Source organism: Alnus glutinosa, chromosome 12 (assembly GCF_958979055.1).
Source record: "Alnus glutinosa chromosome 12, dhAlnGlut1.1, whole genome shotgun sequence".
In the NCBI taxonomy this organism is placed as follows: Eukaryota; Viridiplantae; Streptophyta; class Magnoliopsida; order Fagales; family Betulaceae; genus Alnus; species Alnus glutinosa.
In genome coordinates, this window is record NC_084897.1 from 18,681,506 (window position 1) to 18,697,300 (window position 15,795).

General features: G+C 35.7%; 1 protein-coding gene across 3 annotated transcripts; it reads right to left on the minus strand.

The window, feature by feature from the left end:
• Positions 1-188: 188 nt before the first annotated feature.
• Positions 189-10,158, minus strand: LOC133851408 (serine/threonine-protein kinase Nek2). Of its 3 annotated transcripts, none has more exons than XM_062287826.1 (15): positions 9,957-10,158; positions 9,150-9,259; positions 8,910-8,976; positions 7,789-7,854; positions 6,767-6,813; positions 6,611-6,656; positions 6,372-6,452; positions 6,255-6,297; positions 6,128-6,177; positions 5,961-6,042; positions 5,810-5,859; positions 3,306-3,379; positions 2,981-3,032; positions 1,414-1,839; positions 189-1,202 (listed from the first exon to the last, which is right to left on the minus strand). In XM_062287826.1, exons 2-15 carry the CDS (start codon positions 9,233-9,235, stop codon positions 537-539), a joined length of 1,836 nt encoding a protein of 611 aa, XP_062143810.1. In that variant the 5' UTR covers positions 9,236-9,259; positions 9,957-10,158; the 3' UTR covers positions 189-536. The 3 variants fall into 3 exon arrangements, with proteins under 3 accessions (XP_062143810.1, XP_062143809.1, XP_062143811.1); XM_062287825.1 differs by having other exon boundaries at positions 9,150-9,264; XM_062287827.1 differs by lacking the exon at positions 9,957-10,158 and adding an exon at positions 9,756-9,778 and having other exon boundaries at positions 9,150-9,264.
• Between the last annotated feature and the right edge of the window lie 5,637 nt (positions 10,159-15,795).

Here is a 15,795-nt window from a genome sequence, read left to right on the forward strand (position 1 = left end):
GTTTTTGGTTTAAAAAAATGATCTGACATAACATAAAGATGAAAACAGTTTTTGAATTTTAGGAAGTGTTTTGTACTAATGTCTTTGACTTGAGAATAGAAAACAAAGTCGGTAACAAAATTAGGGCATGTTGAGAGAGAGAGAGAGAGAGAGAGAGATTGGTGTCATTATAGAAAGAGGATAGAATATTAAAAAAAATCAAATGACATTATAGAATCTGAACCTTAGATGTCCTTTAATAAATCCTGGACATTAACTGGGAACTCTCCAGTTGAAGCTCCACTAGAAAGGATCCTTGTACTAACCAGAAATGGTTTGTTCTGATCCATTACTACATCTAATTTAGCCATCTCAATGAGAATCATAAAACTGAAGCATGAAAAGCTTGGGAAGAGTCACGTAAATCTAATAAAAACCTATTATATCAGCATCAGCCTAAGCTCCTAGTACCTCGACATGTCAAAAACAAAAATACAACCGACTCTATAAATTGTTGCAGCTAAATTTATGGTACATGTGGCAGCATTTTGCAAGTACTAATCTTCCTGCTTGAGAGTGTTCTCCTTGAAGCTCTTGGTCAACCAGATAGCAGTTTCCCTAGAGGAGACCTTCCCAGGACCAAATGGCTTTAGCAACACCCCAAGCTCTTCATACCTTTCCTGTTGCAGCAACCTTGCACTAAATTCAAGCATCCCTTCCAAAGCTTCGGCTCTTTGCTGGAACGATGATGGGTCAAACCGCCTGCGGCAAGAGTCTGATGAAGTGTGGCTTGATGCCCCAGCGGTTGCATTTTGATCAGAGCACTCATCACTTCCTTCCTTTACATCTGCCTTAAACATGCTGCGACGAATTCCCTGCCATGTTTCAGGGAAACTGGGCTTGGCAGCTCTATCGGTCTGGACCGTACATTTGTCTTTGGTGATGGAATGGTCATTGTACTGCGGGGAGCCAGAGGAGCCTTGGACTGAGGTTGATGAAGTTTTACGGATGCCGAAGACTGGCTCTTCATAAGAGGCTAATGGGAATTCAGCTATCCTGTCAATTCGAGGGGAATTGACAGAAACATCTGGAGATTTTACACAGTGAAGTATACCAATATTGGGCCTGCTAGGGGACTGTTGCCTTGCACCTCTTGTTGACAATGGCAAAGATGCCCTTCGAACTGCAGTGGCAGATTTTCTTGGGGTGCGTGAAACAGGAAACTGAACAAACAAAATTCAAGAACTCAAGACAAGCAAAATTGCCGTTCAAAAACCTCCAACAGTTGTGCAATGCAAAATTCAAGTTTGTGCTTGTTTAGTTGGATTAACTTACATGTCAACCATTATTCACACTTCAAGGATCACCACATGCATGTGTGTAGAGAGAGAGAGAGAGAGAGAGAGAGAGAGTGAGATTTCCAACAGATCTTACCGATTCACATCTTTTAGGGGGACCAGAAGCTTTTGCTGGAGTACGTCTCGAAGATTTAGCAGTATCCGAACCTTTGGCAACAATAGTCTTAGAAATGGCTGTCCCTTCACGGATGCCTCCGGCATACAGCTCTTGCAACCTTCGACTTAAATAACGTGGGTTATCATGAATTTCTTGTGTAGAGCACAGTGAATCCTGCTCAGCTCCAGATATGCTTGGATTCAAAGTCCTATCATTGCTGGATGAACGGCGCTTCTCCCTGTAGGTAGATAGAGGAACATCCTTTGGCTCTAAAAATCTGGTTTTCTTCATGTAAGCGGGTTCAGGCCAGTGGAATGGTAAACTACTGCGTCTGGGGCTATTGATTTTGAGATGAACCTTAAGAACATAAGGCTGAAGATGCAGGTGTCCAAGCAGCTCGGCAGCCTGCCACAGTAGATACACTTCAAATGAGACGAAAATCTTCAATGCCACTGAAACTATAGATACATACATTCAAGCAACTGCATAAACTCAGACATTCAGAACTCTGGTCAAATCACAAACGTAAGTCTTGCCATCATATCACTGAATGGCAGATCTCTTGGCTCCATATATATCCTTCCTAACACTACAATGGTAGAGGTCATGCCATTATTTGGATATCCTTTTTAAATATTTCAACCAGCAGGGAAAGTGACTTCTCTTCTCTCTCTTTTGAACTTTATTTTCTTGCTGCAAGCAGGGCTAGAGAAACATTTTTAGCAATCGGCCAACCAATAATTTTTTTCTTAAAGAAGCAAGATCAGCATGTATAGGAATGAGTGCGATGACAATAACAACAGTGTTCATGGACAAAATGGTGATCATGATGAGGCAGTGCTGTTGCCATATGAGTTATATTGACATCTGAGATTGAAGGAGGTGGTGGTATTGCACTGTGCGGCTGTGCCTTTAACAGTGGTGCAATTGAATAGTTGGTGGTGGCGGTGGTGGCGGGGATGGTGCTTCTAGCAGGTCCAGTGGCAGCAGTATTACTCTTTAGGCAAACAGTTTGTGATAACTTTGGGGTGCTGCTGGTGATGAACAGAGTGACATGAGAAAAGAAAAAATTTTGCTTCCAAAAGCTGTAGTTTTCTTGTAAGGAAAGATTATGATAGAGAGCCCCTAAATTTTAGTCCAGTGTCACTTATCACTCTGCAATTTTTTTTTTGTTTTTTTTTTATTATTATTTTGGAACAAAAAACCCTCCTAAAGTAACAAATAGCGGTAGATGCCCCTCTGTCAACCCGCCATCAGGAAAAGAGTCAGGTGTGTCTCACATTATTCTTTTAGCCAAATCTTCTTCATTTTTTTTACCTCTATTGTTTTATTTAGAAAGACTACTTACATGGAAATCTCATTCTTCTCATATTATGCAAGACTTTTAGGCACATATGCAAATAGAAAACAGAAGAAATATCCTAAGAACAGGATAATTGTTATGGGAAATCACAAAAGCAATTACATGTAGTAAGCATATTTCCAGGATGTACAGATGCTATTCACAAATTTGTCTAGCTTTAGGCTAGAGAAGAATCATACATACACTTGGCCTAAGTTCTGGGTTTTTCCGCAGCATGCTTTTGACAAGACCCCGACTGAAAACAGAAATAAGCAATATGGTTAGAGCGACAAAACTTGCCAACTAAAAGCTAAGATACATATACAAATAAGATCTGTTTTAACTTTACAAGTGAAACCTAGGAACATAATAAATAACTACAATCTGACTATCAAATTTTTTCCGTCCATTGTTCTGTCACTTTGACTTAACCTACCCCACTGTCATATGTCAATCTTAAATGGGTTTAGGTACTAGACTTTGTAAAATAACATCTTGACTTTAAGGAAGCAATACAGATAATACTCACAATGCACCAGAATATTTTGTTGGAAGTGGAGCCACTATAGACTTGTTAATTTTGTTGATCAGTGCTTGCATATCCTGCTCAAGAAAAAGAAAGTAAACTAAAAAATAGCATAGAAGTTGAAGGGAAGCCCTATAGTGTTAACCATGCCGAACAAGTTACTTGAAGAAACAAGGGTGCAGTAGAACCTTTATTGTCTCTAAGGAATAAAACAATCAAACAGACAGATTTATCACATTAACTGATTCTTAATGAATTTGGGAGTCCAAACCCATTATGGCCACACAAGCGGGGGGAGGGGGGGAGCAACATGACAAAGTAATAAAGGAAAGAACTTAAAATATGTTAAGCATCCTAAAAACCTTAAACTTAGTTCGTAATGAGTACAAAAACTAAATCTATAGAAATATTAAAGATAGATCGACAGGACTAATAAAAAATAGTTGCTGTAGATTATTTTGTTGAAGTTTGAATGTCTCCAAAATAGAATTTTCACGAAGTTTCAAGGTAAATCTTGAACCGAATAGCTGGAGCTAAAAGGAAGAGTGACTCCAATATGGAAGACCAATAAAATAGTTGATGTAGATAGGAAGTCTGAAATGCACAAATGTCCATAATTGTGAGATTCTATTAGAGTTGTAATTTTCATCTAGTACCAAGGTACTTGATGTTAAGAAAAGTTCTTTTACAGAAAGGTTGTCTGCACATTTCTTGTAAAAATGCCAGTACCATTTGATTCATGATGAAATTATTTTAACCTTTTACAAGGTTATAGTTATACCATGTGTCTTGTACTTCTAAAAACTTAAATTATTTAGAGAGGGGGAGTGTGTACATATGCACATCTTTGTACATTCATTTTCATTATCTTTGAAATTCGCCCAGTGTCAGTGACCCCATATAACACCTAGACGGTGGCGAATAGGTGTTTTCCAGCAAACAGAACCGATTAAAAATTTTGCAACCACACACACAATCACCAAATTTAAGTAAAGCAATAAAACACAACAATTTTGGTGACGAAGTAGAACTCTTCAAAAGTAAAACCACTCATGGGCAGCCAAACCAAGGAAACTCATCCACTATAGAAAAATTAAATTACACACAATTTATACTTACAAAACCGTTGTAATTAAACCTTATGTGTATCCCAATAAGCGACCCGTTTGTCTCTACCACAATAGTACCAAAAGTCTGACCAATTATTCTATCAAGTTTCCTTTTGCATCAAGGAACTCCGGTGGCTGAAGGTTTTTTTTTTTGTAATTATGTCGTTTAAACAAAGACCAAAGAAAGTTATTGGAATGAAGGCATGAGAGTGTAAAAGGTCTCTCCTAGAATACAAAATTATGGCGTTTGTTGTGCCTTGACGGGTAGTGGGTAGTCTTGTTCTTAGTTGGGTTCCTTTGTAGCTTGTTTTGGTTCTTTTAAGTTCTGGGGCCTTGGTGTTGCCGGTTTCTATGGGTTAGCTTTGGTTGTTCCTGTGTATACTTCTTGTGTACTTAGAGACGCCTTACGCTTTCTTTAATAAAGTTCTTCTTACTTATAAAAAAAAAAAAGGTCTTATAAAAATCGGGCACTATGAGGTTTATATAGATCCCGGGAAAACACAGACTTTTGGTGCAAGTTGGTTTTTGAAAAACACAATTTTAGGCTGTGGTGTTCGGATGGGTAAGTTGCTCGATCAAACGTGGCTAGAGTTTCAAGGTTTACTAGCTGGCGGCGTTCAAAAGTGGTCCAACCACTGGTCCAATCGAGCAGTTCTGCCAGTCACGATCTTTCTTGCATTCGGACGAGATCCAACGGTGGTTCCAACCAAGCAAAACTGTGGCATCTTTGAGCTTCTATCGTTTGATTGAGCACCGACAGCTACTCCAACCAGGATATTCTAAAATTTCCAAGTTATTGCACTAAACACTCTCATTCGACCACTATGCGACCATTCCTTTGATCAAAAGGTTCTGGATCACTTCATTTTGTGCATTGAAGTATACCGTTGAAACCCAATCCAACCACCAAACCGACTGAATGGTTCTGTCTTTGAAAACTTGGTTTCTTGTGAAAGTTCCTCATTCGCACGCCCACCAACCAGGGCTCCAACTGAGCAATTCTGTTTCTCAACTTTGACCAAGTTTCTGAATTCCAATTTAAGTACCAACTTAACCTAACAAACCTAGACTTACACCAACTGGTTTTGATACAGAACTATGCCAACATAAATCTTAACAATCTTCAATCTGACAGTTTTTTGTATTAGGCTCGCTAAAATGAGATAATAAGGATCAATAGTTTCAGAAGTCACATGTATGCTGGTGAAATTTTAAAGTATCAGAGTGGTCTAACTACACATGTACGCTATTATTAGCAAATCAATAACAAAATGTGATGCCTAAAGATTCCCTGGAGTCTTTGTTCAAGTTTTTCCTTCAAAACTTCCACAGAAATTATAAAGCAGCAGTCTACCTCTGTATGCCAAGAAAATGGGAAGATAAGGTTCAAAAACTTACAAATGCTTTAAATGCAGGCTTATGAGCTGTCATTTCATATATACAGCATCCTGGTCGACAGAATTTCAAGATACATAAGTAACATTCAGTTAAAGAATTACAAGATTAATGAAGGCCTGATAGAATACAAACACACACATGCGATGCTTACCCAACGACCAAATATCTGACTTTGAACCATAAGGTATATCAGCGAGAAGCTCAGGACACATATAGCTTGGAGTTCCCACAACCTAAGTTACGAGGGATGAAGTAAAACTAAGGATAATAATAAGAAATCATGCATAAGTTGAACAATATATAGATCACATTACTTACAGAGGAAGCAAGATCATCTGAGGTCAACATTTTGGCAAGTCCAAAATCACCTGCTCCATCATTAATCTCTTGTTAGCAAACCTAGGATCACCTTTGGAAGAACTAAAGAAACTATCAGATCACTTACCCAGACGTATGTCATGATCTTTTGTCAAGAATATATTTGAGCACTGAAAGAATCATGGAACACTATCAGTACAAAACAGCTTCAGAGAAAATGAATCGAGATAGCAAGACCACTAACCTTCACATCACGATGAAGAACATGATTCATGTGCAAGTAGTCAAGTGCCATCAGAAGTTGAACAAGCCACTTGCAGAGTTTCTGATGAAAGAAGATACATAGTAATTAGATGCAATGACTCTTAGAATCATAAAATACTTGAGCACATGTTAGTTGAATACTGTGCAGGGGATGTAAAATAATAATCAATTTTTGCAGCAAAAGGAGAAAGACGAGAAACACAAACAAAATGAATAAACCTCTTCGGAGAAAAGAACACCATTAGCTTTTTTTATCGTTTCCGCCCTGTATCACATAAAAAAGTAGAATGGAAGGTCTGAGGTTATGCAAGACTTTAAGACAAAGCAAAATTCTTCATTGCCTCAAATCCTAATTCAACAAGAAAGAACACTCACAAGTCACCTCCTTCACAATAACCAATAATAATGCACACATAGCAACCCTGAGAGAAATGGCATCAGTGTGAAGCAATGTAAGGCTATGGAAAATTAGTCAGATCGCTATATAAGCAAACAGGTAAAAAAAGGGGGGGGGGGGGGGGGGGGGGGGGGGGGGGGATAACAGAGACAAATTTTTAAATAAACAAAAAAGTTAAGAATGAGGACATGGAGATATCCATGGAAAACAATAGTGCCAGAATAAAGTACTCAATGTGGGATCAAATGAGACTTGATACTACCCATCAGAGCTGCAGACAAGGCCATAAAAAATCTTGAACCATTTTCTTGATCTCAGGGCATGTTGTACTCCTTCCATGGATGTCTACTGCTTTTGAATCAAACTCATTGCAGACTCAACTCCACTCAGCTATCCATGGCCTTACTCCAGTTATGGTTGAAAAAACATCAATGAAAAGAGCCAAAACAACTAAAAACTTATGGTGATACTGTTTGCAATAGGATTGAACATATTATTTCTGTTTAAGCAAAGAAATTATGTTCATCCGAGTTTCAAATATCATTTTCAGGCTTTAAAGTTCTTAATGGCACCGTATAGTAATAGACCGAACAATGAAAATTAAAAACTTACATGGCAAGTTCAAATTTACAGATGATGTACGGTATTTTCAAATTTCACAAAGTATCTCACAAACTTGTAGTTTGAGGAAACCCCATAATGTTTTAGACGACTCAGCGAGAGAATAATCCAAAATCTAAGAATTATGATATATTTCTAAATGTCATTATTGGGTATGTTCCACATAAATTTATAACTTCAAGAGAAACATTAACTAGCATCGACAGGAAAAAACTTAACCAATTTCAGTTCTCAGGGTCAGGGAAGAAGAAAAACAAGAGAATACCAAAGCCAAATGCCCAATCCAGCCATTCAACCAATCAAGCGCCAGAAAAATGGAAAAGGATAGCTCTACAGGATGAACACAAAGACATAAAAAATAGCTAAAGACAGAACAAACCTTCTCTACCCAGGAATCCTTGTACTCCACAATAAATGGATTTCGTAGTTTAGAAATAAGCTCCATCTACACAAACCAAGAAAAGGGTTAATTTCTAGATAACCCAAAATTATACATCCAAATAATTTGACATCAAAGGTTCAAGTGTAGCTCAACCAGCTAATAACTATTCTACTACAATTCAGTCCAGCATTCAATTCCAAATATGTACTGCAGCTATATATGCTGGGGAGATAAACGGTTAGGGAGTTTTTACCAAGAGTACATTAATATACATATTTGGACACCAATCTAGCCCAAAAGCCTAAGCTAATGGGCTTGGATCCACATAGGTATATTAACTACTATTTTTCTTTATACTATGTCAATGTGGGACTCAACACTCACAAGTGCACTCACAAGTCAGAACAATCTCCACCTCACTTGTAAGTGACTTCCATATTGACCCAACTTCCCCTCGCTTGTGAGTCTTTTTACATTCCAAGAGTGTCATGCATACAAGAGTTGTCCCGAGCACCACAGAGCACAACTCCCAAACCAGACGCATCTTGATACCCATCCCAGGCAGCTAACCATGACTCTGACACCAATTGCTGGGGAAATAAACGGTTAGGGAGTTTTTACTAATAGTACATTAATATACATATTTAGACACCACTCTAGCCCAAAAGCCTAAGTTAATGGGCTCGGGTCCACTTTGGTATATTAACTACTCTTTTATCTTTATAATGTCTCAATGTGGAACTCAACACTCATAAGTGCACTCACAACACTATATATTATCCATTTCAAGGTCTGAAAATTTTAATTTTAGCTACTGCCACAAGCGCAGAGCTGTTAACATATTTTACGATCTTGATCAAAATATATTCTCCATTTTTCACAAGATACATGAAGCACATATCAAGTTCCATGATTTTTCTTCTCTTTATTTTTCTTTTGCCTAATTTCTGCTTTTCATGAAGTCCTTTAATACCCTGGTCCTGAAGAAACTCCAACAAAAATAACCAGGATCAATGTAGCATAAACATATTAAGAAAGATTATATAAATGGAAAACTAATAATGCCAACAAGAAATTCATTAAGTTTATTAAGACGATTACAAATAAAGAATACCAACCTCCTGGTGTGCAGATCTACGAGACCTATCAGTCTGGCGAGCAAGACGAATCTTTTTCAATACATATCTTAATAGATGAAAAAAAAAAAGAACGAAAAAAAAAAAAAAGCGAAATTAGAAGGCAAAGTACAATCACAACATGATGCATTATGGTATTATACATTTAATAGTTTTCAATCGCAAGTTTTAAATGGTAAGAAAACACAGGCAACAAATAGATAGTGTGATTTTCGGTCTCACTTCTTCTTTTCATGCTTATGCCTCACGAGAAGTGCGGAACCAAAAGCTCCTTTCCCAATTTGCTCCAGAACTTCGTATTTCTCCATTTGATTGATAGACTCTATATTCCCCTGTTCTGGACATATACCAAAACCATTTCAATTCCCATAGATACTCGCAAAAACAAATTATCATGGTTCAAAAGATGATTCTTCGAATGTACTGAAGTATGAAAGTGAATGCAACAAAGTAACAACGAAGGAAAGCTATACTATCTGCCAAGTTACTCAAGAATCGCATATGCTTAAAAAGTAAAATTCTTTTTTCCTTAGGAATCAAACAATGGCACTGTAACAAAATAGATGCTTCTCACTTCAAAGAAATAACAAAACGAGAGTGACCCTTGAAAGCTCAACTTCATTTTGTGATCGGAAGGGCTTTAGATTTGACTTGTTGAGCACACTATGATACCACATTGGTGAAAATCTTGAGTAGTAAATGACTATTTATTGAGAAAGAAGGTACATTTTCTTCATTTGTTTCTTTCTAAGAAAAGAAACGAGGATTACAAAATCTGAATTTATGTGAAAAAAACCCAAACCAGCAAGCCAAATAGTCAATACTAACCGAAAAGCAAGATAATTTACTTTCTCAGCAACCAAACACTGTTCATACATCATAAAAGCAAAGCAAAGCGCGAGCGAGCGAGAAGAGAGAGAGAGAGAGTGCAGAAAATGCATCACATCTTGAAAACTAAAAATGGAAAATGTAGGTTGGAAAAAGTGAAGAAAATTTTAGAATGTAGAAAAGGAAATGGAAAAGAAGAACCTGAATAGTTGAAGGCAAGACGGATCGGAGAGATCAGAATGTGCGTGGAGAAGACAAGGAAAAGAAGAAAGCGAGTTCGGACATTGGCAGAGGAAACTCAGCAAGACGACACCGTTGCAGAAGAAGTAGACGAAGAAAGAGAAGGAGCAGAGGAGGAGGAAGTTGCAGCGGCTCTTTCGCCATCCTTGCTCGGACACAAGCTGACAAACTTAAAGAGAGAGAGAGAGAGAGATTGTATTTAAATAATAAATAAATATAATTTAAAGAAAAAGCAAAAGAAAGAAAACACAGAAAATGGATGGGTGGTCAAAACGAGCAATGATGAAACGTACAGTGAAAAGAAGAGAAGTGAGATTGTTCATTGTTGGAAGACTGCTTGTGTTAGTTAAAGACCGACCAAACAGGGATAAAAGGGTGAGGAAGCTGGTCTTCGCTCAGTGAAATCCTCAGCTTGACTGCCCTTTTTCTTACATTATTTCCTATTCATTTATTGCTTTACCTCCTTTTTCTTCTTCTTTTTTATTCTTTTTTATTTTTTTTTTATTTTACAAATAAGACTAACATTTTTATCTTACAATTATCATATAATGCTGACTTGACAGTTTTAATTAATATTTATTAAAAAAAAAAAAACAAATAATAATTAATTGAAACTATCACATCACCACTATAAAATAGTTGTGAGACAATTCTAGAATTACTCTATGAGCAAGACTGATTTATGATCTGTTTGAGTTTGTAATTTTAAAACGTGTGATTTAAAAATATAATTTTTAAAAACACAGTTAAGTGTGTGGTAAAATTACAATTTATCCTTTAAAACCGTGCGTTTTTAAAAATGCACCCGCTTTTTTATGTTTTCAAATCGTAAATTTTTAAAAACACCCTCAGATATTTGTTAAAATCACACTTTTGATCAAACTCACTATTTCAAATGTAAAGGTAATCATGCATGCCCCCCCTACTATAGATTTTATCATACGACCTTTTTGTAATTTGTAAATGTTTCAATGCAATCTAATTACTAATAGCCTCCCTTGAAAATGTTTCTTTGCAATTCATTGTGAAAATTTCTTCTTCTTCTTTTTTCAGTCATATATATAATCAATGATATTCTTAAAATAACAAAACTACCCATGTATTGGTAAGATATTCTTAAAATATTGAGGATGATGGAAGAGGTTTCTGACTTTCCAAGTCTCCTTAAGAAAAATTATTGAGTTGATCACACTCAACTTGAAATTCCTTTATTAAAATTCTTAGTTAAGATTTATAAGACAAAAAAAATAATATGTATATGTATTACCCCTATTATTTAACTAAATTCATATGTAAAGAGTAATATAATTGACTTACCAAATGGTTGGGGTTTTAGAAAGTAAATAGTAGTTCGATGCGGTCGAGTGATAAAAGTGTCAGTTCGTGAAAGCATGATAGAAGCTGGTAGTTCACATGCCAAGGAACAAATGTCAATCTTATATGTGGGTTGAAAAAAATTTTCTACAAACCAATTTGTATGAAATTTCTACAAATCTCATAGATCAAACAAAATTGATTGTCTCGAATTCTTGCTTGTTTTACCAATTCATAGTAAAAACTAGCTTCAAACTTTAAAAAAATAATAAATAAATTATTTGTATTATTATATATTTTGTAAGTAGGAAGGCCGACAAGAGAAACATTGTGGATCCCTCGCCATCTCTCCTCCCCCACAAATTGTCCTCAATCACGAGGCTTATTATCAGGCTCTTTCTTATTCAAGTTAAAATGACCAATATACCCTTGTCTTTTTTTTGAATTGCCCATTGAAACCTTTGCAAATTTTCAACAAGTTTTTTTAGGCAGCTAGCTGATCGAGATCGAGCTCCCTGTGGGCTGTTGGGTGCATGGGTCCGGGTTGGACGTGCTGTGTCGTCGCAGAAGATTGGGTGTTTGGTAAGTGAATGATCGCAGCCTCCGCACCGGCCAAGAATATATACCTACAACCCCATTAGGAATATGATATATCCCGAATCCAAACGAATAGGGATAAAAATTTTATACAAATCAGTTTGTAATAAATTTTATACAACTCACGTATAAGATTGATATGTGTCCCTCGGCATGTAAAAATTACATATTTTTTTAATAGCATGTGATTCTCGCATGTCATTCTTATATATGAATTATATAAAATTTCTTATAAATTAATTTGTAAAAAATTTATGTCTAGTGAATAGAGCCTTCTCTAGCAACGTTGGTTATTGGTAGAGTTTAAAAATAAAAAATAAAAAAATAAAAAATAAAAAATCAATGGGGTTAAAGGAAGAATGTTTTATTTTTTAGGGTATTCCATAATTAGGTCGGATAAAAGGATTCAAGAAGTTGCTATGCTTGTATAAAGATGGCTTGCAATTAGCAAGAGAAAAGTTCAATCATGATTGTCTTAAAAAAAGGTAAAATTTGGCAAGTCAAAAAAGTGAAAGGCCAAAATTAATGTTGTAGCCGTCGATAAAGATTGATGTTCATTTATGGTCATCCATGGAGATGTGTCCACAGGTAATTAATTATCATTATGCTAAGAAAAAAATAAATAATAAATAATAAATAATAAAAAATTACCATTGCAATCCTCCATAATCATAAATTCATAATCATGCATGTCTTAAGTTAATAGTCGCAAATACGGACCATGTTTGAAACACATCAGAATTCTCTCTGGTTTCTTTCAATTAGAGAGGATCTTAGTCGGTCCGAAACATATCTTAATACATGTATTAAGATAGTAGTCAAAGATAATAATCATGATGAGAAGCATCTACCTTTGATTAATTTCTACTGTCCGAATTATGGTAGTCTTTTTATGTGAGCATAACATTTTTTAAGTTATATATATGTGTATAAAATTCAAAGAATGTAAAGGAAATAACGAAAGTAAAATAAATAGGAACTACCGGTAGTGTATGTGTAATTAAGATATTTATAAATTTCTAAAATTGGGTAGTGCAAATTGTGCAAATTATCCCCTACTGAAGCCCTAAACAAAAGGGGTTGGCTTACAGGATAGTCGTAGAGAGGGTTTGAGTGGACTAATTAATCTTATTGAGAGGAATTAAATCAGAGCAATGATAAAAACATGATATGTGCAACACCTCCAAAATTAATTAACTATGATAATTCACTCGGAGTGTTACTCGTAGTGCTTCCACACTAATTAACTTATAATTAGCTAGAATTACTACCGTAAACACTAATTATCAGTGTTACTCTTAAAGCCTTTACACTAATAACTTGTTTACAAAAGCATGTTAGAACAGTATTTGTAACACTTTGATCTCATATTGAGAAAATAAATATCTCACATAAAGAGTAAATAATTTATAAGAGATGTTCATGTGTGCTAAGTCTCACATTCCTTACTTAATAGGTAAAACTGAGCTTTACAAATGATTCTAGCTAAAAAATCTCCAAATTTGCTAGTTCTTTTGGGGTGATATTGTTTACAAATTATGTGAAAATTAGACTTTATAAGTGATTCTAGCTAGGGAAGTTCCAAATAGACAAGTCATTTTTTGGTGATAGCCCATATGTGGATAACAAAGTTACAACTAGGTATGAGTTCCAAAAATTCATTCATTTTTCCTCGCCTCCCAAAGTTTGCTCCTTTCTCTTCTCTCTCTCTCTCTCTCTCTCTCTCTCTCTCTCTCTCCCTAGCTAACTACTAGGTCATGTGAGAATGAAGGGGAAGGGTAGCTGTATGACTTTGAACCCTAAACCCCTTCATTTCTCGTTTTCTTTTTTTTTTGTGTCTAACTCTTATGCACAGTAAAACCTCGTTCAAACGAGAACTAGGCTTGTTCGAACAAACCTTCTTTTAAATGTGTCGCACGTGTTCTTATCCATGTCTCGTTTGATCGTGGGCAAATCCCATTCGAACGAGACCTCCTAGTGTAAAATTTTACTAATTAATAAGTAAAATTTTACACTAGGAGGTGTCGTTCGTATTCTTAACACTTCCTTTACTCTACTAGCTCCTTGCCTAAGCACCCATGCTAATTATTAATTGATACTACTCATTTCTCTCGACATTAATTCTATCAATATCATACTAACCTCAAGTTTTAAATTTAATGTTTTTGAAGCAGGGTAGTTGGTCATCCCACTGAACCTTCTAGGGTGGTTGCATTACCTTCGGAGCCATCAAAGGTGATCGCGGCCATCCCGATCTTCGATTTGGTACAGAAAAAAACATACCAAATCAGTTTTTTTCTGCACTAAATCTAGTGCTCACAACTACTCCCATGTGGCGCCCACCAACAAAGAGGAAGATGATTTGTGTGTGTGTTTATATATATATGCTAAACTGACAATGCCGTGTTGCACTACCACATCACCACGTAAGGCAAGTATGTACGTGTAGTATTACTCGTTCCATTATCTAAAAGATACATTATTTGCTGCCTTTGTGCAAAAAATTTCAATTTCTCTACGGTTTCGTTATGAGAAAATAAAGAAAATGCTTAAAATTGTACAACAAGGATGCAATTGTTTTCTGGGGTTTGATAGTTGCCATGTTATTGTGGCCTAATTGAAGGTGGCTTCATGATTCATGTTATCTGTCATAAATTTCTTCTTTTTGCGTTATATATGCATGGTAGCTAGACTTGTTTTTGGTTATTCAATAGTTTCAGCTTTTCAACTAATTAATGCTAATTGATGATAGCACCAAATCCATCAAATATAGCATTAATTAAGCACAAAATACCATTTTCTTTTCTTTTTTTTAACAAAATATATATATCTGAGTATTTAATTGATTAAAGATTATGAATATAAAGCTCTGCACAAACATAATCACATGCTACGAAGTTACGTAATCATAAGTACAAATAAATTTTTACAACAAAGTAATATTTGTGACTTTCATCTTCTATTAATATGTCGTGTTTTAAGTGGTTTTTTATTTACCAATTCCTCACTTCGTATAAGAATTTTCCCAAAGTTTCAAATTGGACGTGGTGGTTGTTTCGGTTGGAATATCATATCATCATTTATAGACGGCGCCAATGAACAACTTTCCGATGGAGACCTTTTGTGGTAATTACTTCTGATTTTGCGTTTAAGTACGATCGATATTAATTGATAATCATTGATAGAGGCCAAGTAACAAAAACGTACCGTCTATAAACGACGTAGGAAGGAGGGAATTCTTTGATCCATCAAACGTACGTAGGTGGGGAGTAGGTTTTGTGGTTTATGACGCTATTACTACAACTAAAAGTATGTCACATATTTCTAACCTAATTAATGAAAAGGTGTAAATGCATAAAAAGTCTTTAATTTCGTCCTTTATATAAAATGCCAAAGTAATTAATTTGGGCCAAAATATCTGCAAATTAAGGTGCATGCATTACCCATTAATAAAGAGATATATGGACAACTAATTTGGCTACCTAGCTCGTGAAGTGTAAATGCACACCCCACCAACTTTTGGGTAGCTTACCAAAGGGCTACTACCAGCTGCATTGTAATAACTTCCATGATCACGATCATGATATTATGTATTTTTTTTTTTTTTAGTCCTAATTCATGTTCCATTTAAAAGGAAAGAGTTTCATGAGCATCAATGTGGATATATAACACTGCAGGTACCGTAGGCCGGGTGCAAAATGCGGATATCTTTTTAGATATTTGGATCCGCACTTACAGTATATTTTTACTAACGGCATCTGTACGGTTATTGCAGTTGTTAAACATGATTATTATCTGATATCTGCATATTAGGTGATGAATCTTTTTGGCTTATTTTAATCTTTTGTATTTTGATTAGGACCTATTTTAAACGATTTTGAAAATAATT